This window comes from Hyperolius riggenbachi, chromosome 2 (assembly GCF_040937935.1).
Source record: "Hyperolius riggenbachi isolate aHypRig1 chromosome 2, aHypRig1.pri, whole genome shotgun sequence".
Lineage (NCBI taxonomy): Eukaryota > Metazoa > Chordata > Amphibia > Anura > Hyperoliidae > Hyperolius > Hyperolius riggenbachi.
The window spans coordinates 38,654,902-38,678,561 of record NC_090647.1 but is presented as its reverse complement, the minus strand read 5'-3'; the positions used below and the strand labels follow the sequence as shown (position 1 = coordinate 38,678,561).

The following is a 23,660-nucleotide window of genomic DNA, read 5'->3' as shown; positions in this document are numbered from 1 at the left end:
TTTTTTGCAATATGGGCTCCGTCTTTTCCAGGCGCCCACATTGTTCACAGAAAACAATTAACCCTTCGCACTGTCCTCAGGCCTCATGGAGCCCTTTTTACCTGATTGGCTTGAGAAGCACCTTCCCAAAAAGATATACAGCAAAGTGCCCATTAACCGGAACTCAGGCAAAGGTCCCAACTAAGTGGCATGTCTGATGGAATAACGGGGACTGTGCTTCATTTTTTTTTGGGGGAGGGGGGGGAGGGTTTGCAGGGCATACAATACTCACTGAGCCTCCAGCACCGTCTGGTAACCTTCTTGTAGGCCCTAGAAGGCTCTTTGGCATCCGTGCCCGGCTCCCGGCATGCCACATGGCCCGACGCAGGTCAGGTGACACATCGTACACGGAGGATGCTGGAAAGCTGCTAGGAGCTACAGGAATGTTAGAAGATGGTGCTGGAGGCTTGGTGAGTATTTTCTGCTACATATGGGTAAGGGGGGGGGGGGGAGTTTGTGCTTTTTCAGCTCATGCAACTGGCGGCAAGCACATGTTTCCGCCATCAGGTGATCCCCACCAGTGCCGGATACTGGGAACTTTGCTGTATAAGGCAATTAAAAAGTTTGACTATGGGATTCATGGGTAGAGCTGATAAGCCTACCCTATAGGCTTGAGATGAGGCCTTTCTTCTCTTGAGGTCTGCCATCCTATATAGATTCAAGAGACGATTTTCTCGGAAATTAAAGGCTCTTAGAGTTACTCCTCAGAAAATGGTGAGATATATTGTAAGAGGTTAGAGTCATTTTTACCCAATCGATCTTTCAAATCTGAAAATGGATATAGTTTATTGCTACATGGGTCACGGAAGAGCACCGACGTGTGGGTGCTAGACTTTCGCCTCACCGAAATAGCAGAAGGGTTCTGCCATTCACTTCACCTCATGCTCAGGCCAGATTTCTCTGAAGACCACATGAGCCATTGCTGGGATAAAGATTGGTGGTTTGGTGGAAGTTGAGCGGGTGGATAGGAGAAGGTGGTTGGCCAAGGGGAACAAAAATCTGAATCTGGCCCTTCTCATGCCCAATCCATGAAGCAGCAAAGGTAACTGAACAGGTGCTATAAAATCTGCTTGACCCCTCAAAATGGGGCAAATGAAGCTCATCTGTCACCACCTGTTGACCAAGTTCAATATGTAACCCGTAGGTGGCCATGATCTTCTCTTTGCTTTGTTCCACACTTCACTGTATGTGATGAGATAAGGCCTCAGTAAGTGAATTAGAGGCCAGGATTAAATTCCTCAGACTTGTCCTACATTAATCCCTTCTCAGTGCACTACTTTTATGAAATCCCTCTGGAAGCAAATTAACACAGCTCTGCATATGGAATCCAGTTCTCTATTCCCTCTTGGTCTTGTGTCGTCTGATCTGCCCACGTTGCTCTCATTAGGTGCAGCGAGGGAAACACATGTATTCTCTCTACAGCAATCCAATATATTCTAACGTCTACTTGGTTCCCAAATGTGTTCTCAAAACTGTAAAAATACTTCAATTGCTGAGTTATAAAGAGACACGTATATTGTTGGTGGGATGAATGGGGGTAAAACCCGTAGAATTCTGGATGTCAAACTTCATGCTTGCCCCAAAATAAAGTTTAATGTTTGAGATTGTGGAACCTGGGACGTTGTATTCTATCTACTGGTGGTGAACCTTGCTGTGGCCTTCTGTGGACAGTAAATTATTGACTTGTGGCTATATTAATCTTCCTTTTTAAGCCATCACAGACACTCTGCTCTATATACGATAAATGCAGAGTTTCCATAACTCTTGCCTAACTCTTGGGTATTGCTGTCGTGTCATAATCGTGTGTATAAGGCAGTAAATACTTTTTCACTTCCACCTCCGCACTAAAACCACAGCCATGAATAAAATTGCTGTCAGATCAGCAGTGTAACGGCATGGGGAAAAGCCCTATAGCTTCTGGAGGACCTGGAGCACACAAGGGTAGGGGTGATTAGCCTCTTTGCTTTTTGAAATGCAGGTTTCTCCCCCTGGAGTTGACTCGACAGCTGTTATTGCCATCTCTGGTGCAGTGAGCAGGGAGGCATAAAAATAAATTTTATATCTACCTGTTACGGCGGGCTGCAGAGGTCCTCTCCTCCCAACTGCTTCACTTTGCGGCCAGCTCTCCTCTCCTGCCGGCAGCTCTTCTCTCCTTGTCCTTGTATGTGCATATCCATCTCCTGCCGGCAGCTCTCCTCTCATCATATTATCCACACATCCTTCTCCTGCCGGCAGCACTCCTCTCATCATATCCACACATCCCTCTCCTGACGGCAGCACTCCTCTCATAATATCCACACATCCATCTCCTGCCGGCAGCTCTCCTCTCATCATATCCACACATCCTTCTCCTGCCGGCAGCTCTCCTCTCATCATATCCACACATCTGTCTCCTGCCGGCAGCTCTCCTCTTATCATATCCACACATCCGTCTCCTGCCGGCAGCTCTCCTCTCATAATATCCACACATCCATCTCCTGCCGGCAGCTCTCCTCTCATCATATTATCCACACATCCTTCTCCTGCCGGCAGCACTCCTCTCATAATATCCACACATCCATCTCCTGCCGGCAGCTCTCCTCTCATCATATTATCCACACATCCTTCTCCTCCCGGCAGCACTCCTCTCATCATATCCACACATCCGTCTCCTGCTGCTCTCCTCTCATCATATTATCCACACATCCATCTCCTGCCGGCAGCTCTCCTCTCATCATATTATCCACACATCCATCTCCTGCCGGCAGCTCTCCTCTCATCATATCCACACATCCACCTCCTGCCGGAAGCTCTCCTCTCATCATATCCACACATCCATCTCTTGCCGGCAGCTCTCCTCTCATCATATCCACACAGCCATCTCCTGCCGGCAGCTCTCCTCTCATCATATCCACACATCCTTTTCCTGCCGGCAGCACTCCTCTCATCATATCCACACATCTGTCTCCTGCCGGCAGCTCTCCTCTCATCATATCCACACATCCATCTCCTGCCGACAGCTCTCCTCTCATCATATCCACACATCCTTCTCCTGCTGGCAGCTCTCCTCTCATCATATCCACACATCCATCTCCTGCCATCAGCTCTCCTCTTATCATATCCACACATCCTTCTCCTGCCGGCAGCTCTCCTCTCATCATATCCACACATCCATCTCCTGCCGGCAGCTCTCCTCTCATCATATCCACACATCCTTCTCCTGCCGGCAGCTCTCCTCTCATCATATCCACACATCCATCTCCTGCCATCAGCTCTCCTCTTATCATATCAACACATCCTTCTCCTGCCGGCAGCTCTCCTCTCATCATATCCACACATCCATCTCCTGCCGGAAGCTCTCCTCTCATCATATCCACACATCCATCTCCTGCCAGCAGCTCTCCTCTCATCATATTATCCACACATTCTTCTCCTGCCGGCAGCTCTCCTCTCATCATATCCACAAATCCATCTCCTGCCATCAGCTCTCCTCTCATCATATCCACACATCCACCTCCTGCCGGCTGCTCTCCTCCTTTTATCATATCCACACATCTGTCTCCTGCCAGCAGCTCTCCTCTCATCATACCCGCACATCTGTCTCCTCCCGACAGCTCTCCTCTCATCATATCTACACATCCATCTCCTGCCAGCAGCCCTCCTCTCATCATATCCACACATCCATCTCCTGCCGGAAGCTCTCCTCTCATCATATCCACACAGCCATCTCCTGCCGGCTGCTCTCCTCTCATCATATCCACACGTGTCTCCTGCCAGCAGCTCTCCTCTCATCATACCCGCACATCTGTCTCCTCCCGACAGCTCTCCTCTCATCATATCTACACATCCATCTCCTGCCAGCAGCCCTCCTCTCATCATATCCACACATCCATCTCCTGCCGGCAGCTCTCCTCTCATCATATCCACACATCCATCTCCTGCCGGCAGCTCTCCTCTCATCATATCCACACATCTGTCTCCTGCCAGCAGCTCCCCTCTCATCATATCCGCACATCCGTCTCCTACCGACAGCTCTCCTCTCATCATATCCACACATCCTTCTCCTGCCGGCAGCTCTCCTCTCATCATATTCACACATCCGTCTCCTGCCGGCAGCTCCCCTCACATCATATCCACACATCCATCTCCTGCTGACAGCCCTCCTCTCATCATTTCCACACATCCATCTCCTGCCGGCAGCTCTCCTCTCAGTCATCATATCCACACGTCCATTTCCTGCCAGCAGCCCTCCTCTCATCACATCCACACATCCATCTCCTGCCGGCAGCTCCACTCTCATCATATCCGCACATCCCTCTCCTGCCGGCAGCTCTCCTCTCATCATATCCACACATCCATCTCCTGCCGGCAGCTCTCCTCTCATCATATCCACACATCCTTCTCCTGCTGGCAGCTCTCCTCTCATCATATCCACACATCCATCTCCTGCTGGCAGCTCTCTCATCATATCCACTCATCCCTCTCCTGCCGGCAGCTCTCCTCTCATAATATCCACACATCCATCTCCTGCCGGCAGCTCTCCTCTCATCATATCCACACATCCATCTCCTGCCGGCAGCTCTCCTCTCATCATATCCATATCCACACATCCATCTCCTGCTGGCAGCTCTCTCATCATATCCACACATCCATCTCCTGCCTGCAGCTCTCCTCTCATCATATCCACACATCCTTCTCCTGCCGGCAGCTCCCCTCTCATCATATCCACACATCCATCTCCTGCTGTCAGCTCTCCTTTCATCATATCTGCACATCCCTCTCCTGCCATCAGCTCCCCTCTCATCATATCCACACATCCTTCTCCTGTTGGAAGCTCTCCTCTCATCATATCCACACATCCATCTCCTGCCGGCTGCTCTCCTCTCATCATATCCACACATCCCTCTTCTGTCGGCTGCTCTCCTCTCATCATATCCACACATCCATCTCCTACCGGCAGCTCTCCTCTCATCATATCCACACATCCCTCTTCTGCCGACAGCTCTCCTCTCATCATATCCACACATCCATCTCTTGCCGGCAGCTCCCCTCTCATCATATCTGCACATCCATCTCCTGCCGGCAGCTCTCCTCTCGTCATATCCACACATCCCTCTTCTGCCGGCAGCTCTCCTCTCATCATATCCACACATCCTTCTCCTGCCGGCAGCTCCCCTCTCATCATATCCACACATCCTTCTACTGCCTGCAGCTCTCCTCTTATCATATCCACACATCCCTCTCCTGCCGGCAGCTCTCCTCTTATCATATCCACACATTCTTCTCCTGCTGGCAGCTTTCCTCTCATCATATCCACACATCCATCTCCTGCCGGCTGCTCTCCTCTCATCATATCCACACATCCCTCTTCTGTCGGCTGCTCTCCTCTCATCATATCCACACATCCATCTCCTACCGGCAGCTCTCCTCTCATCATATCCACACATCCCTCTTCTGCCGACAGCTCTCCTCTCATCATATCCACACATCCATCTCTTGCCGGCAGCTCCCCTCTCATCATATCTGCACATCCATCTCCTGCCGGCAGCTCTCCTCTCGTCATATCCACACATCCCTCTTCTGCCGGCAGCTCTCCTCTCATCATATCCACACATCCTTCTCCTGCCGGCAGCTCCCCTCTCATCATATCCACACATCCTTCTACTGCCTGCAGCTCTCCTCTTATCATATCCACACATCCCTCTCCTGCCGGCAGCTCTCCTCTTATCATATCCACACATTCTTCTCCTGCTGGCAGCTTTCCTCTCATCATATCCACACATCCATCTCCTGCCGGCTGCTCTCCTCTCATCATATCCACACATCCCTCTTCTGTCGGCTGCTCTCCTCTCATCATATCCACACATCCATCTCCTACCGGCAGCTCTCCTCTCATCATATCCACACATCCCTCTTCTGCCGACAGCTCTCCTCTCATCATATCCACACATCCATCTCTTGCCGGCAGCTCCCCTCTCATCATATCTGCACATCCATCTCCTGCCGGCAGCTCTCCTCTCGTCATATCCACACATCCCTCTTCTGCCGGCAGCTCTCCTCTCATCATATCCACACATCCTTCTCCTGCCGGCAGCTCCCCTCTCATCATATCCACACATCCTTCTACTGCCTGCAGCTCTCCTCTTATCATATCCACACATCCCTCTCCTGCCGGCAGCTCTCCTCTTATCATATCCACACATCCTTCCCCTGCCTGCAGCTCTTCTCTCATCATATCCACACATCCCTCTCCTGCCGGCAGCTCTCTTCTCATCATATCCACACATCCTTCTCCTGCCGGCAGCTCTCCTCTCATCATATCCACACATCCTTCTCCTGCCTGCAGCTCTCCTCTCACCATATCCACACATCCCTCTCCTGCCGGCAGCTCTCTTCTCATCATATCCACACATCCTTCTCCTGCCGGCAGCTCTCCTCTCATCATATCCACTCATCCTTCTCCTGCCGGCAGCTCTCCTCTCATCATATCCACACATCCATCTCCTGCCGGCAGCTCTCCTCTCATCATATCCACACATTCTTCTCCTGCTGGCAGCTCTCCTCTCATCATATCCACACATCCTTCCCCTGCCTGCAGCTCTTCTCTCATCATATCCACACATCCATCCATACTGTCTTGGGACACTCTCTTGCTACCTATCCTTAACCATTTATGCTGCCTGGATGTGATTGTCACGTCCAGGCGGCTGCTCTACAGCTGGTGCGTGCTTCTGCACACTCCCGCGCGCAATTGTCTGCACGCACTGTGCCGCCCCCCGGTAGCCTGGAGATCAATGAATGGGAACATTGTTCCCTTTCATTGATCTAAGTCCCTGGCAGAAAAACCAACGGCTTCTCATCAGAGGCCACTGTCTTTCTGACATAAAAAAACGTTTCACGTCCTCTATATGCTTCCTGGAAGTGATCAGTACGCTTCCAGGGCTAAAAAAAAAATCTCCCTGTGGCTATCTTGTGACCAAATAGTAAAACTACATCTACATACATTTTTTTAATAAAATAAACCCACATTATTACATTAAAATTAACTATTTACCTCCCACACCAAAAATTACCCAAATAAAATTTTTAATGGAAAAAAAAATAAATTAAATAATAAACTTGTAAATAGCGATGGATGCAAAACTGAAAAAATGCACCTTTATTTCCAAATAAAATATTGGAGCCATACATTGTTATAGGGACATAATTTAAAGAGACTCTAAAGCGAGAATAAATCTCACATCAGAGCTTATATTCAGCAGGGGCATGTGTGCCCCTGTTAAAACGCCGCTATCCCACGGCTAAACGGCGGTCCCTTACCTCCCAAATCCCCTCGTGGAGTCCCGGGGATCTCTTCCGCATAGAGGCAGGGCTAACCGCCGCAGTCTTGCCTCACGTGCGTCTATCAGCGCGTATTTCCGCCTCTCCCCGCCCCTCTCAGTCTTCCTTCGCTGAGAGGGGCAGGGGAGAGGCGGCGATGCACCGCTGATAGACGGCGCTGAGAGGCAGGGCTGCAGCCATTAGCCCTGCCTCAATAGCAGCAAAATCTACAACCAAGTTGGTCGCGGATTTTGCAGGGGGGGGATTTGGGAAGTAAGGGACCCCTGTTTAGCCGCGGGATAGCATGCCCCTGCTGAATATAAGCTCTGAAGCGAGATTTATTCTCGCTTCAGTGTCTCTTTAAATGGTGTAATAACCGGGACAAATGGGCAAATAAAATACATAGGTTTTAATTATGGTAGCATGTATTATTTTAAAGCTATAATGGCCGAAAATAATGCATGTTTTCAATTTTTTTTCTTAATATTCCTGTGGGGCACTATCTGGCTACCTATACTGTGGTAAGCGGTGTGTGTGTGTTGGGAGGGGGGGGCGACGACTTTATTGCTGCCTATACTTGGTGGGGCACACTCTGGCTGCCTATTTACTTATACAACCTAACATTCATAAAGCTTCTCTTCACTGGATCCAGATTCGGTGGCCAACTACAGATATGTGGCGAACTTACAGATTTACAGACATACACACATACAGTCAGCTACACAGAGATACAGAGAGCCACACACTCAGATACACAGACATACACACACACACACCCAGAACCAGAGACACACACAAACACATATAAACACAGACATACACACACACACACACACACACAGACACACGCACACACTCATACCTACACACAGATACACACACTCATCCGTACACACAGACACACACACACAAACACACAGTCACACACACGCTCATCGTACCTACATACAGACACACGCATACACACACACACACACACACACACACATTCATCCGTACACACAGACACACATCATACCTACACACAGACACACACATACACACACTCATATGTACACACAGACACACACACACTCATATGTACACACAGACACACACACACATACCTACACATAGACACACACACACTCATATGCACACACACACACACACACACACACACACACACACATACATACACACACTCATATGTACACACAGACACACACACACATACCTACACACAGACACACACATACACACACTCATATGCACACACACACACACACATACACACACTCATATGTACACACAGACACACACACATACCTACACACAGACACACACATACACACACTCATATGTACACACAGACACACACACACATACCTACACACAAACACACACATACACACACTCATCCGTACACACAGACACACACATACCTACACACATACACACACATCAACACACATACACACAATCATATGTACACACACACACACACACACACACACACACACACACACATACACACACTCATATGTACACACAGACACACACACACATACCTACACACAGACACACACATACACACACTCATATGCACACACACACACACACACACACACACGTACACACAGACACACACACACATACCTACACACAGACACACACATACACACACTCATCCGTACACACGGACACACACACACACTCATACCTACACACAGACACACACATACACACACTCATATGTACACACAGACACACACACACATACCTACACACAGACACACACATACACACACTCATATGTACACACAGACACACACACACATACCTACACACAGACACACACATACACACACTCATATGTACACACAGACACATACCTACACACAGACACACACATACACACACTCATATGTACACACAGACACACACATACACACACTCATATGTACACACAGACACACACACACACATACCTACACACAGACACACACATACCCACACTCATCCGTACACACACACACACACTGTATACACACACACACACACACACACACACACACACACACACACATACCTACACACACACACACACACACACATACACACACTCATCCGTACACACAGACAGACACAGGCATACACACACACACATTCCTGTACATGCATACATGGAGTATATATCCCCATACTTATGCATTCAGCCATCATGCAGATCAGCCTGCAGGGCTCTGTGGTTTCCTGATCCTCTGGCAGGCAGATCCTATGGAACAATAGCGTGCGCACAATAGAGAGCATTCCCCGCTGATCTGCACACTGGTTGCCATGCCAACCCCATACAGTAAGTGGCGTGGAAGCCTGGGCACTGGCAGGATTTCCATGCTCTCCCGCCGCTGGTTCCCTTGACTAAGCCGCGGTCTCTGCTTTGCATTTTTAAACAGTTGTTATTTTTATTTTCCTTTTCTTTTTTTTTCAACCTAGCTTTCAGTCCTGCCACTGACCTGCCTGTGAGCACTCGGCCTTCCCATACAGGAAACTCTACCTGCTGTGGCTACAAGGCACTGTCCAATTTTTAAAGGAACACTATGGTAAAAAAAATTAATCAGTTAAAATCAGACAGAACTGACAGGTTTTGGACCCATCCATCTTCTCATGGGGGATTCTTTTTTGCTCTCAAAAGCATCTCCTGAACAGCAGTTGCAAACTGCTAAAATAGTGTGCAAGTGAGTAGGGAGGCTGGTTGGTATCTTACTATTCTGGGAATACTTTTGAAAACAAAGAAAACCCTGAGAATCCCCCATGAGGAGATGGACTAGTCCAAAACTTGTCGGTTCTGTCAGATTTGAACTGCTTACTTTTTTCACCGGAGTGGTCCTTAGTTTAAAGTGTACCTCCAATCCCATCAATGGTTCAGTGCTTCCCCTGTGACTAGGCTAAAATCATTTACATCATATGGCATGGACTGTCTTCACCATAACCTGCAGCTTTGTCCAAAAACTGCTGTACACGAGTAAGGTGTTAATCTACGTACGCACGCTAGAATAAAAGGGAACTTGAACTGAGAGGTATATAGAGGCTGCCATATTTATTTCCTTTTGAACAATTCCAGTTGCCTGGCAGCCCTGCTGATCAATCTGTTAAGTCTGTCAGACGACATTTAAATTAGTTAATTGGACGCTTTGTTTAAACGACCGATCTAAACGACAATCAGGCACAAAAGTTGAATATGTGTTTGCACCTTTAATTGCCCAGAAGCTGAGATCAAACCCATTCAGCATTAGGGAGATGGGAGGAGGATGCACTGTGCTTCAAACAGATAAGGTAAGTCAAAGTCACATTTGATGAACATCACACCAACCCTGGATAATTTGCAGTGAAAAGGGAGCTGGGGGGTGTTAACTTCTCAAACATGGCAGCCCTTTCAGCTATTTAAAACCACGAGCTGCAAAGATCCCTTTAAGATCTCATCTGATTGTGTTTACCTGATCTGCTTGTGCAGAGGTACATTACCTCCCCTCACCCACCCAGGAATGTCCACCCAGAATGCAGGGGAAGGAGACTTTCATGCAGTGGAGAGCAGGGGACACATGTGCTACCTCCCTGGTTGTTACACAATCCAGCAATGCATGCTTGGTTTGGACATTTTTATAGTAATTCCTTATTTTTTTCATTATTATTTTACATGTAACTTTGGTGGCTGCTGTGTGCTGCACTATGCAACTGCCAGTTAGAATACCGTGAGGGTGGCCATATGCACAAGTAAAGGTTAGTTTGTGTACAGATTCCCAGTGGTAATCTAGAGGTAGAAGGAGTTGTGTGTATTCCCACTTCCCAGCTGAAGCAATGAAATAAAAGTTAATTAAATATTCTATTTAAAACATAAAAGGTTACTTGTACAGGGAGGTGCACGAAAGACCGGCCTGGCTGCCTGTTACGTATGCGAGTTTACAGGCAGATGCCGGCTGGTCTGCATGTGCCGCTTGCTCTGTCCCTGCTGTGTGTGTGTGTCCTCTGGCTTAATGAAACGCCTGTTTCGCTTGCATTTGCTGCCGTATGGATAATCCTCACATAGCAGGCAGCTGGGCCGGTCTTTTGTGCACCACCCTGTACTGTACTAGTAGTGACATAATGTTTTCTAGAACACAAAAAGGTTGTCATTATTTTTTTTAATGTGCAATTTCTAGCATAAATGAGTAACTTGCAGGTGATGGATACAGGCCTGCTCTCCCCATCTGTGTGAAACAGTCCTGAAAGCAGTTTTACAACTGTCACTCAGAATTAAAAATGGCTGCTCTTTTCAACGTTACTGTAAATTATACCTTAGCCCTTAAAGAATCCTGTAATGGACGCTATGTGTGTAAGGGGAGGTGTGCATAGGCTAACCGCACCTCCCGTGGCCTGGCGTCTGTCTCCGTTCATCTGAAAAACTTCCAAAGTAGTGATCACAGACGCGCACTGGGCTAGAGGTCGCGGGGAGCGCCGGCACCAGGTACCCAAGCAGACATACTATGCATGCGCAAGCAGTATGTCTGTGTCAGAGGGCACTCACCCCGTCTACATCTTCCTGCAGAAGTGCACCCATAATCCAGCGGGAAGACGTTGCCAGTGCACATGCGCAGTATGTCCTCTTGGGGACCTGGTGTCCCCGCTGTCCTCTGGTCCAGTGCGTGCGCGCTTCAGCTACTTTTTCCCACGGGAGTGTGCACAAACTGCTACGGACATACTGTGCCTTTGCCGACCACTGCTTTGGATCGGGACGTTTTTCAGATGAACAGAGACAGACGCCAGGCCACGGGAGGTGCGCTAAGCCTATACGCACCTCCCCACACATACAGATGGCGTCCATTACAGAATTCCTTAAAGGACATCCGAGGTGAAAATAAACTGAGGAGAAAAACAATTGTATCTATCCTCATTCTCCTAAAAATGACTTTTTTAGATATCCCACGGTTTTATTTTATATTTCAATCTAGATTTTAAGTGTTTACTGTTTCATTGTCTCTGTTCCATGACACCTTCATTGAAGTATGCCAGAGCTCAAATCTATGAATTATTGACCCTATGGGCCTTTTCCCACTACACAGCTGAATTGCAAAATCGCAAATCGCTAGTGATTTTTAAATCGCTAGGGTTGCTACTTTATCATAGAAATCGTGAGAAGTATTTTCCACTATAGTGATTCGATTTGAAAATCGCAAATCGCAATCACTTTCTGGAGCAATTTTTAAAGGGATAATGCAATGCTAATGAAAAATTGCAATCGCATAACAGAATTAATGAAAAATCGCAATCGCTAGCGTTTGTGATTGCGATTGCTAGTGGAAAAGGGCCCTATTTGTCTATTTTCTGCTCTCAGAAGCCATTTACTGACAGGAAAGTGTTTTATGGTTGTAATTACTAATCAGTGAGGGTTATGCTATAGTTTGACAGAAACTGTCACTTGCATACCTGATGTTTAACTTTTTCAGGCAGAGAAAGGAAAAAAAAGGAACACAGCCTAGTTATTAGTGTGCTAGGCACTGCGCATACACATGTCTATCTCATCATGTCACATGTCAGTTCGGGTATCCTTTAAGGGCTAAGGTATCCTTTAAATTGTTTTAGCAGGTGTTAAAAAAATAAAAAGGCACACTGAAAAAATAAATAAATAAAAATATTAAGAAATTTCGCTTGGACTTGACAGCAATTAATTAATCATAATTTATCTTTTATTATTTTGCAATATTTTTTTTCCAGCAAGCAATACATTGTACATGTAGGAAACCATTCAAGTGTGAAGGCTGGAAGCTATACCGAGTTTTTTTTTTCTTTCTTTTTTAATTTTAATTACCCTCATAGACACAACGTTATAATTTTCTCTATATACTTCAACACGGCCTGGCAAACTCTGCAAGCAAAGAAAAGGCCAAATGGATCCCTCAAAGCGGTCTCCGAAAGGCGGTGGTAGTGTGGCGACGTCGCAGCGGTGGTAGGTAGTGTGGCGGCGTCGCGCTCTTGGGAAAATGGAGTTAGAAGCAGAAAGCAGAACAACTGAATGATGGGGGGACGGTGGGGAGTGAAATGGAATTATTAAAAAACAGCACATCCACCCTTACAACAGCTTTTTTTTGAGTGTACACTTTCAGATAACTTTATTGATTTAGGCAGTTATTTATATTAGGCAGAATACATCACTTCTCTGTGCTGTTCAGCAAGATCCTCTGAGTACACTGATGTCTGTTCACTTTCAGGGCCGGATTTACCATAAGGCACTGTAGGCTCGTGCCTACAGGCGCCTTATGTAGGAGAAGTGGTTCTCCTCCCCAAATGTCCCCCTACTTATTGGTGGTGTACTTAATACTGGGGTGGGAGCAAATCTGGATCCCTATGCTTGGGGGGAGAGGGCATGTCTACTACCTAGATTAATGGGGTTAGGAAATACTGAGGAAAGTCTAGGAAGGAGGGAAGCCTACCTAACATGGGGGTGTGGTTTGAATTGAGGGGCAGGGTTTAGGGCACCAGAATGCCTGCAACTACAGGCTTCTGAGCTGTAAACCCGGCTCTGTTCAGTGTGATTATGATCTGTGATGCTCAACATTACAGCTGTAGGAATCATAAATGCTGTGTACTGTAGGTAACCTCAGGTAAAGCGGGGGAAGGTACTTATGATCTGTGAGATCTTTCTCCTAATCCCAGAGCAGGATCATCCACAAGGCAACCTAGGCAGGTTCCTGGGGCCCAGTGGGTGTTTGGGCCCAACTAACATTTTCTCTCTTTTCCCAGAGGAGCCAAAGCTACTACCTTGCCTAGGGCCCCATTTCATATTAATCCATCTCTACACCAGAGGTGTTCCCTCTGTAATTTGCATTCTTGCCCAGAGCTCACAGCCTTCTCCCTTCAAGGGTGGGTCATTGTGAGTACGAGAGATTTTCTAAGGACCTGACCTAGCATCTTTTTCCTTCCTTTAAACGGAATATGAAGAAAACCACCTGATACAACTGGTGGGAACTAATGATGAGAGTATAACCTCAGCCTACGACCTGCTGCAGTGAAGGTTGTCCTCTTGCTAAATGGGTGGACGACCTTTGGGAACATCAGAAGTCATAACTTCTGAGTGACGGTTTGAGGAGCAACCAAAGGATTTAGGTTGTTTGGTAATGTTCTCTGCTATAGAACACCGGGCAGAAGAATACCTTCACCACCAACTTTCTCAAATACATTTTTATGGGCTCTGTCTAAGCTCTCAGTCTCCACCAAAGTATTCTATGTTTCTTCTATTTCATGTTGAGGTAACTCATCTCGATCATCTCAATCTTGATCAGTCTCATGATAGGACCTCTAGTATCTGAGCTGGCATCTGTCATAAAGGCAGAGCAAGGTGCAATAAAAGTGAAGAACAGTCATCTAACCTTCCTGAAAAGCACAGAAACTAGAAAAACAAAATCACAGGACGGCAACATACTAATGTACCTATGCCATCTGAAGGTGTCCAATCCGTCATTCTTCTCTAAAAGGAGAAGCAGCCATGTGCGTAAGCTGGACCAATATTCAGCCAATCAGTTTGCTAGGCAGTCGTGTGAAGTCACAAGTTCTTGTTGCATAGATGGCATTCTCTTGAATACTGGTCCAGCCACGAATAACTGCCGTGCAGGTGACAGGTGAACTTTAAAGACCTACTACACCTCAAAAGGATGCTACGTTGTTGGAACAGCACCATGGTGCCGAAACATCCACCAGCTAACTCAAGGGAACCCCGTATCTCTGCCCCGCCCACAAAGCCATAGTGTAGATGTCACACTCACACAGCTGGTGTTCCATAGGCATAATGTGATGTCATTTGGCTTCCTAGTAACCAGGCACAACAGGAATATTATCCATTTGACTGGAGTTGACCTTTAAGAATGTCTCTTTGTAAAATATGATGTAACAAGTGTTGATTGAGTCATTGGAATGATGTACCTGTGGAAATCCTTAAGTGTATGGAGTGCTATGCAACAAACTATTTATCAGTTTTTGACCAGTCCCTGATACCGATAAAAGTATCTGCCCTCATTTATGAAAGTATGTGAGGGAAGACTCTTCTAGGATTCTGCTCATAAATTGACCATAAAAAGAGATATTCCGATTGGCTGTTGTGGACAACGTCTCTCCTGTAAGATGAATCTTCACTCGGATACAACATTCTCAAGCTAGTCGTTATTGGAGTAATGGACAGGCATGCCATAAGTGTACTACATCCACTCAATATTCGTAAGAGGCACATGACCACTGACCCCCATGCTAGTGCTAAGTCCCACCAGTGCAATGGAAAGGATAAGTTGTTGAACAAATTAGTCCTTATGGCCACCACTAGGGAATAATCTACGCATGGAAGTTTCTTGGTATTTCCAAAGGATCTCCTTAAAATATGATTGTGACAATATGATATGTTTGAAAGTTAGTCCCATTGCTGCCTCTAATTACCGATTTGCGTAATTTTTATAATTACAGCAGATGTTATAATAAATGTGTGATAAAATGCAGGCGAAGGACAGTTATAGGCCATAGACACTTTTGAAGACTTCAAGCCTAGCCTAGTGGTCTAAACTCTGTGGCCAGGGGTTTGGGGGATCAGGATTATCTTGGCTATGTTGGCCGTCTTAACAGGACAATATCAAGTGATCGTTCGGTCTTATCCCATCAAATGACAGGTGCCAAATTCCAATCTAGTTTTTATTTTTGCAGTAACATCTCTAGACACTCCGAACGAGAACTTCTTGGACTCTCCTTTCATAGAGACATCACTATAGGCTCACCTATTAACCCTTTAGCAGCCAGTTTATTTAGAGGCTTGCAAGTGCTCCAGACCAATTTATTTTAACACTTTTTATTCATTTGTTAGATTTCCTTGCTTCTAATTAGTACTGCTGTATTTTGCATTTATGACCACCTGTCATTAAGGGGAACAGCAAAGGTGTAGCTAGGCTTTTCAGCACCCGGGGACAACGTTTTTGCACCCCCCTCTGGACAAATTGGGCATTGCCATGCATCACAATTTGGGTGTGGTCATGGGTGGAGCTAATTGTAAAAATGCTGTTTAGATAGCACGATGTGCTCCCCTTCCCGTTTAGATAGCCAGATGTACCCCCTATAGTTAGCTTGATGTTCCCCCTTGTTCTGCTGATGTTATTGCTGCTGTCTGCACCCCTTTTGCAGAGGGAGGGAGAGAAGCAGGGGCACTTCGGGCAACCAGCGAGCCGCCTCTCACTCACTTGGGGGTTCGGTGGCCATGCTCTGAGCCCCCTTACAGTGCTGCGCCCGGGGACATGTGTTCCCCCCTTGACCACCCATAGCTACGCCTCTGGGGAACAGAGAACGTCTGCTCTGCTATCAGTTTCTATATTTTCAGTTTGCTTTCAGTTTCTATATTTTCTGCTAGCAGAGAGACATCAAAGCGCTCCAAATTTACAGCACAACGAGTTCTGCCGACTGAGGTGAAAAGCAGCGCACTTATCTCAAACGAGATAACTCTATTGAAGCTGCTAATGGATTAAAGGCATCAGTGGTTTCTAAGCCAGGTTGTGAACCACTGACAGAGGTTGGGTGTGTGTCTATGTGAACCTATGTGCACCGCCTTCCTCTAGCTTGGAGGAGAGTAGATGAAGAGCAGCCACACTGAGAAGAACTGACTCCTGCAATCTACAGAAAAGAAGCAGCGGTAGTCATAGAGCCATGCGTCCCTGTGTGAACCGGGCCCCCCAGCGCTGTACAGACAGTACAATAACTGCATGATAGGGGGCCCCAAAATCTTCTCTCCGAGGGCAGCTGCAGTGTGAGGGAAGTCTTAGCAGTGGAAGGATAGCCATTGGTTAATAATTATCACTATGCAAAGCACACACAGTGCTGCTCATTACCCCTACAGCATCAGTGAAAGTTCAGTGCAGTGACTGAAGGACTAGGTGGGTCCTTTGACTTAGGGGGCCTGGTACAGTCACAACCAGACCAGGATCATCCACCAGGCAACCTAGGCAGGTACCTGAGGCCTAGTGGGTGTAAAAGGGGGCCACCTGCCACCTTCTCTGACTTCTCTCTCCCCTTCAGCTTACCAAAAGGACCACGGGGGCGCCAAATCTACTACCTTTCCTAGGGCGCGATTACATCTTAATCCATCTCTGGTCACAACCTCTGCATCCCCTGTTGTAGATGTTGCAGAAAAGAGCACAGACTCTGTAACTTTGACAAGCATGATAAACTGAGCTCTGATGTGTGAAACAAGATTTTAGCTAAGTCTGACTGCACCCCTCGTATCACACCAACGCGCCATTCCTGAAAAGGGGACTTATATCAGTTATTGCAATTAATCATGGATGCTGTTTTTCCGCTTCTTTACAAAAGGCTTTGAAAGACTGTAGACATGGTATTTTTGTTACCTAATACACTGTGTAATTCTGCAGTGAAATAAATGATCCCTTTTCGCACCCCCTCTTCTTTTAACGGTGGTGAGCTGTTTTTCTCAGGCATCATATTGTGCTTAAATATGACTCGGTTTGCCATTGCAGCTGTAATGCAAATAATCTGTTTCTCCTTCTATCTCCAGACTCGTTTTCATAGAAGAGTCAGCTGGCAGGTTGTGGCTACAAATATTATTATTAATTAAAAAAAGAGAGGTTGGCAGGCTGCATTGCACCCGTTTTAGTGATAGCTCCTTCTGTCCTCTCCTCCTCCCACCTCTTCCGGAGGCCTTTTTCCCAAGTGTGCTCGTCGATCAGGTCATCTGATGTATCATGACAATGGAATAGCCAGGACTACTTAGCTGTTGGGGAACTTCTGCCCCGATCTATACATTGGGAGGAGGGGCAGGCTGAGAATATGACACCTAGAAGGAGAGCTACTGGTGGCCCCATAGCACACCTGGACAAGGCACTTCTGCGGCAGTGTGAAGATAGGGGGTGGAGCCAGGAAGGAAAAGGTGAGTATGATTTTTCTGATTGCTCCGCCCCCCTCCCCCAGGACTGGTGCCTGGTGGTGGAGCTGTAAACAGTGGATAATCAGTTTCACTTGACAGTCACCCTGCAGCTATGTAAACAAAATGTATGATTATAAAGTAAATGATCAGAGGTTACATTCTGTGAAAATTGCATGTCCAACATTTTTCAGCAGTTCCAGAGAATGGAGCGGATGCGGTAAGGCAAAGTGAGTAAAGTGAGCTGTGCTTCCTTTTTGGTCAGTGAAGCCATCCATCACATCAAAAGTCCAATAGGCATCCGTGAGAGGTCAAAGAGGGAGGGACTTCCGCCTGAGACTGGGCGGCTTCCTCCTGACACTCTCAGTAACAGTACTTATTTGCATATATTACACCTTGAGGTAGAGACCTGCTATCAGCCAGCTCCCCATAGCGCTAACCCAGTGCCAGTCTACCTGCAAAGACCTTACCACGGACTTCTACCCTTCACATTGTCCTAACCCTTACCTTTTCAACTATTCCAAACTATTCTAGTTCTACCTAAAGCTAGCTAATGATTAGACTAAGGTAAAACCTGAACCTAACGCTAACCAAATTCTCACACTAATACTAGCTTGTCCTCACCCACCCTCACAATTATCTGTGGAATAGCTGTAGTCATCACTGATGGGTTCAGCAAATTTATTGGTTCATTTTTGAGAAGGCTTTCGCTAGGCATCAGGGGTAGACTTTCCCCTTACTGGGAAGGTTAGGGATACAGGGCCGGAGCTACCATAGGAAAAAATGGGCAATTGCCCTAGGGGCCCCCAAGGTGTCCCTCCCCATCTTAACTGTTGCTTCCCAGGGACTCTGCAGAGTCCGTTAAGTTGGGAGGTGATTGGGGGAGGGTCAGCAGCCAGTTCAGGGGCCCGGGAGGGAAATTTGGCTGCAACAAAGGGCCTCTAATGATGCTTTTTGGTCGGGGGGTGTCTGTTGGGGGGCCCCCAGGCTAATTTTGCCCTAGGGCCCAATTGTTACTTGAACCGGCCCTGTAGGGATAGGTACTGCAGGGGGGGGATTAACATTATGTAGAGCACTTAAGGTTATACATGTGCCGGTTCTAAATACAATCAAACACAAATCAATTGAAAAATTGGCCAGCCCAGTAAATTATGCACACATACCCTGTATTGTGACTTCAATGTGTGGTACGTAGTGATGGTCAGGTCTTGGAGAACTCATGAAGAAGCATGTGATCTGTTTGATCAGCTGATAGATTTGCAAAGCTCTGATTTGCTGTGATCACATCCTGCTTTACCACAATATCATGACTAGCAAACTGATCACATGCTTCTCCATGAGTTCTCCTAGACATGGTCATCAAAAGTGGTCCACCGCAATCGAGAATCAAACTTATCAAGGATAAGTCGACTTGTGCATGGCTAGGATCAGTCAAGAAATTACTGTATACTTCATTGCTGGACGCATTTAATCATAGCATCTGTGCAAACACAGCACATGCCAGACTCACCCCACCCCTCTACCTGCTGTGGATGCTGCACAACAGACCACAGATACTTCCTCCTCCTTCTAGGTCTGGTAGTTGCATTTCCACTCTACCCTACACTGCATTCTTATCTCTGCATCTCTCCTACAGACAAGACAGAGCCAGGAAAAGGAGGCTGGTGACATGCTGAGGGTTCTAGGAAGACCCTAAATCATCCAGAGACTCTCTGCAGTCTTTTCTTGCAGCTAGATAGTATCCAGCATTCTGCCTTGGTGGCCTATACATAAACACAGCCCTGATCACAGTCCAATTACAAACAATGCAGTTTAGCCATACTCCACCCCAATTTGGGTTAATTTGCAAGTAACCGACGTGTAGCAGGTCTCTACCATGCGGCACACAAAACAGCTGCCAGTCTTTAAGTGTATACAGAATCTCTGTGTTTGACTGAAAGATCACATTCTCCATGTGGACATTCATTTGCATATATTTCTCCAGGTTGTAACTCTGGAATAAAAATTCATTTTGTGTGATTCAAATTTGTGACCTCTGCCTATGTAGTTTATCATCAAATTCTAAATTTATATTATTGAGGAATTCTTCAGATTCACCTTAAGTCCCTGTATCCGGAAAAGACCACGGCGGTTTGACATGAAGAGTGCAGACAAGCTAAACTCATGGGTCTTGTTTCACAAATCTGACTTTGCTTTGTAATGTGTGAGAGAGATAAAAGCGCCACTTTAAAGGGCACCTGAAGTGACCCCTAAAATGCTAAACTAAATATGTCGATGTGTTTTTTTACTGGGTTACTGATACCTACAGGTCCCCCGTAAGAACAATCCTAGGCAGTTACCTAGGGGCTGGAGAGAATATAGGGGCCTGTTGGATGCTAGCCCCTAAAAAAATCTTATTAAAAAAGCCAGGTGACCAGAAGTAATGTGGGCAAAATATGCTATCTTGCCTAGGGCCCCATTTGATCCTAATCTTTTTCTTAATTGCTTTTGTTAAAAGCTGTCTTAATTAAGTTTGGCAAGGCTTTCCACAGGGTAGGGGCAGCATGACCGAAAGCTCTGGCTATAAAGGTTTTTAGTTGGACTCTGGTGGTGGTCAAGTGATTGGATCCTTTTATCTGCTGTTGTGGATGGTGTGGCGCAGTTGCAATAAATCCTTCAGGTATCCGAGGTCTAGGTCGTGTAGGGATTTGAATGTCAGCATGCCGATTTTGAAAAAGATTCTCCATTTTATGGGCAGCCAGTGTAGTAAGCAAAGGTTTGGTGTTATGTGGCAATGGCGGGATTGGCTTGGTAACAGCCTTGCGGCAGCATTCTGTCCCAGCTGCAGGCGGTGTAGGTCTTTATTTGGAAGGCCTGCACAAGCCTGCTGGTCCAAGCAGAGCCTAGTTGCTTAGTATAATGCTAACTTGGGCATTTCATCCTAAAGGGAATAAATCTGAACTCCACAAAAAATGGCAACGTAACTTACAGATCCCCCATGTGCCTCTTGCGTACAATTAGTCATTATAGCATGCCTGAAGAGTAGCCAATAAACCGCTGGTCATCTGATATGTTTGTCATAGTTGGCAGGCGCAACGATGGTGTGAAAAGTACAGCAAAGCAAAGCAGCCAATCAGAAATCATCTTATAACTCTGCACCATTCAGCACTGAACCCGCGGACAGCATAAGGTGGCATTCACTTACTTGGTCTTCATGTGAATCCAATACTTCTATTACGCCTATGCGTAAGTACACACCGTAATTCACAATTACACATCGCAATGCGTGTAAAGCGTAAAAAATGTCAAATGTAATCCCTAACAGTTGTTACGCATGTTAGCGTAATTTACGCGTTTCGTTTGCGTAAATTCAATAGGCGTAATTACATATACGGTATAGGCATAATTTACATGAATGTCCCGTGATTTTCTTGGCGTAATTTCAGACGCAAATGTTTTTATGCATACAAATGGATTTTTTGCATTGAATATTTAAATAATAGCCACGCATGCGCAGTATACTGGCTGATGAACGCAATTTTTTTTTACGCCTACAAACGCATTTTTAGCATTGAATATTTAAATAAAAGCCGTGCATGTGCAGTACACTGGCTGATGAATGCAAATTTTTTTACGCATATTTTGCATATGCGCAGTACACCGGCAAATTGCTGTGAATATTCTTACAAAATTACGCATAATTGCGTAATTACAGGAGTAATTACGATTTACAAACACAGTATGCTGTATTTAACTATCGCAATTAAGCAATGGGTAACTGCAAAAATTACGCAAAATTTTACGTAATTGTAATTGACCCATTACGAGCGCCACTACTTTTTGGATTTGGAAGGAGGAAGTATAGAGTCACAAGAAACGCAAGTTAGTGAACGCGTCCTCTGACCTCTGTCTGCAGGTTTAGTGCTGAATGGTGTATTTGAAGACCAAATACTACTTATAATCGAGTTGGCTGCAGCAGCATAATATAATTCCCTTAGCCATCATCGTTGCTTGCTGCACTTTGGGTGTGTGGCTGATTGGATGTGGGAATATGATGTAGCGTTGAACATAAGTTCCAATGTGCGAATACGGTAAATATAAAATATACGTGAGACTACTATTCCCTACATGTATATGGTCCCCACGCCAAGCCCCCAGTTCTTTATTTTATAAGACCCTCGATCAGCCCCAGGTCCTACTACATAGACGCTATATCAACTACCAACTTTCAACCACTGAGTACATGTTACACCAAGTTACCACACATAGGTATTTAGGGACATGACAGGGGCGGGAGGAAAGAGGAGGAAGAGGAGGGACAGGAAGTCGTCAACGTGGAGGGATACATTCTGAATCTTAGCACCGTGAGCACATAAAGAATTGATCATTCTCACACCTTAATCGAAAACGACAAAATGAAATCCTGAAAACGGTTCAGTGTCGGGAAGAAAAAGTGCGGGTAACCAAGTGAAGAAGAGACGGGGATAGAGAGAGAACAAGGACTCTAAAATACAATCAAAGCAATAAGCAACCTTCAATATGTTCTGTGGCCTCGGTAAGAAAAGCAAAAACAACAACAAAAGAAAAAAAAAAAATAATACAGTAGTATTAAGTGCTATTAAATTACTCTTTCGCTTCGGCCAATTTATTATTCATCTCTTTGCTCTTCTCCTTGTCGTCCGGTTTGGCGGGGGAGGTAGCCTCGGGGGCCTTCTTCTTGGAGGCGCGGCCCGGCGTCAGCAGTTTGTCTTTGGCCTTTTTCACAGGTTTATGGCTTGGGATGGTCTTTTTTGGTTTGGAAGGCTGGACGCTGGGCTTCTCCACCTGCGCAGACAGACACAGACAGACAGACCACAGACACAGAGAGAGAACACACAGAGAGGCGGGAGAGAAGGTTTAGAATAGTGCACAGACACGCCCCTCATAGTGCTTCTTACAACACAGTCAGTGAATTTAAAGGACAACCGAAGTGACATGTGGCATGATGAGACAGACGTGTATGTACAGTGCCTAGCACACAAATAACTAGGCTGTCTTCCTTTTTTCTTTCTCTGCCTTTCTCTGCCTTTCGAGCATAAAATCAAAAATCAATTATTTCTTTTTATCTGGTAAACAAGTAATAAGGATGCTAACCAGGCAATCCAAAAGTTAAAATCTCTATTACTTTTCTTGTTGATAAATGATCATTCCCCAGTTTACTTGACTCTTATTTGGTACACACAAAATTTGGTACACAAAAAAGGAAGTTGCAGGGCATGCTGGGTTGTCCTTTTTTGCTTCTCTACTTCCCCTCAGATTTAATTAATGCAGCCTGATTGGCTGAAGCCTCTTTCCCTTCTGTTTTCCCCTCCCACACCTCTGTTCCTCTCTGATTGGCCAATATTTCTCATGAGGAGACAATGCACTTTCTATAGTGAAGGGCGGGCAA

The 23,660-nt window shown here is 46.1% G+C and overlaps 1 protein-coding gene across 1 annotated transcript in view; it reads right to left on the bottom strand.

The window, feature by feature from the left end:
* Positions 1 to 13,018: 13,018 nt before the first annotated feature.
* Positions 13,019 to 23,660, bottom strand: part of MAP6 (microtubule associated protein 6) — a 77,816-nt gene continuing 67,174 nt past the window's right edge. The window contains exon 3 of the mRNA XM_068266659.1: positions 13,019 to 23,056. Coding sequence (XP_068122760.1) covers positions 22,856 to 23,056 — 201 coding nt within the window. The 3' untranslated portion in view covers positions 13,019 to 22,855. The remainder of the gene's footprint in view (positions 23,057 to 23,660) is intronic.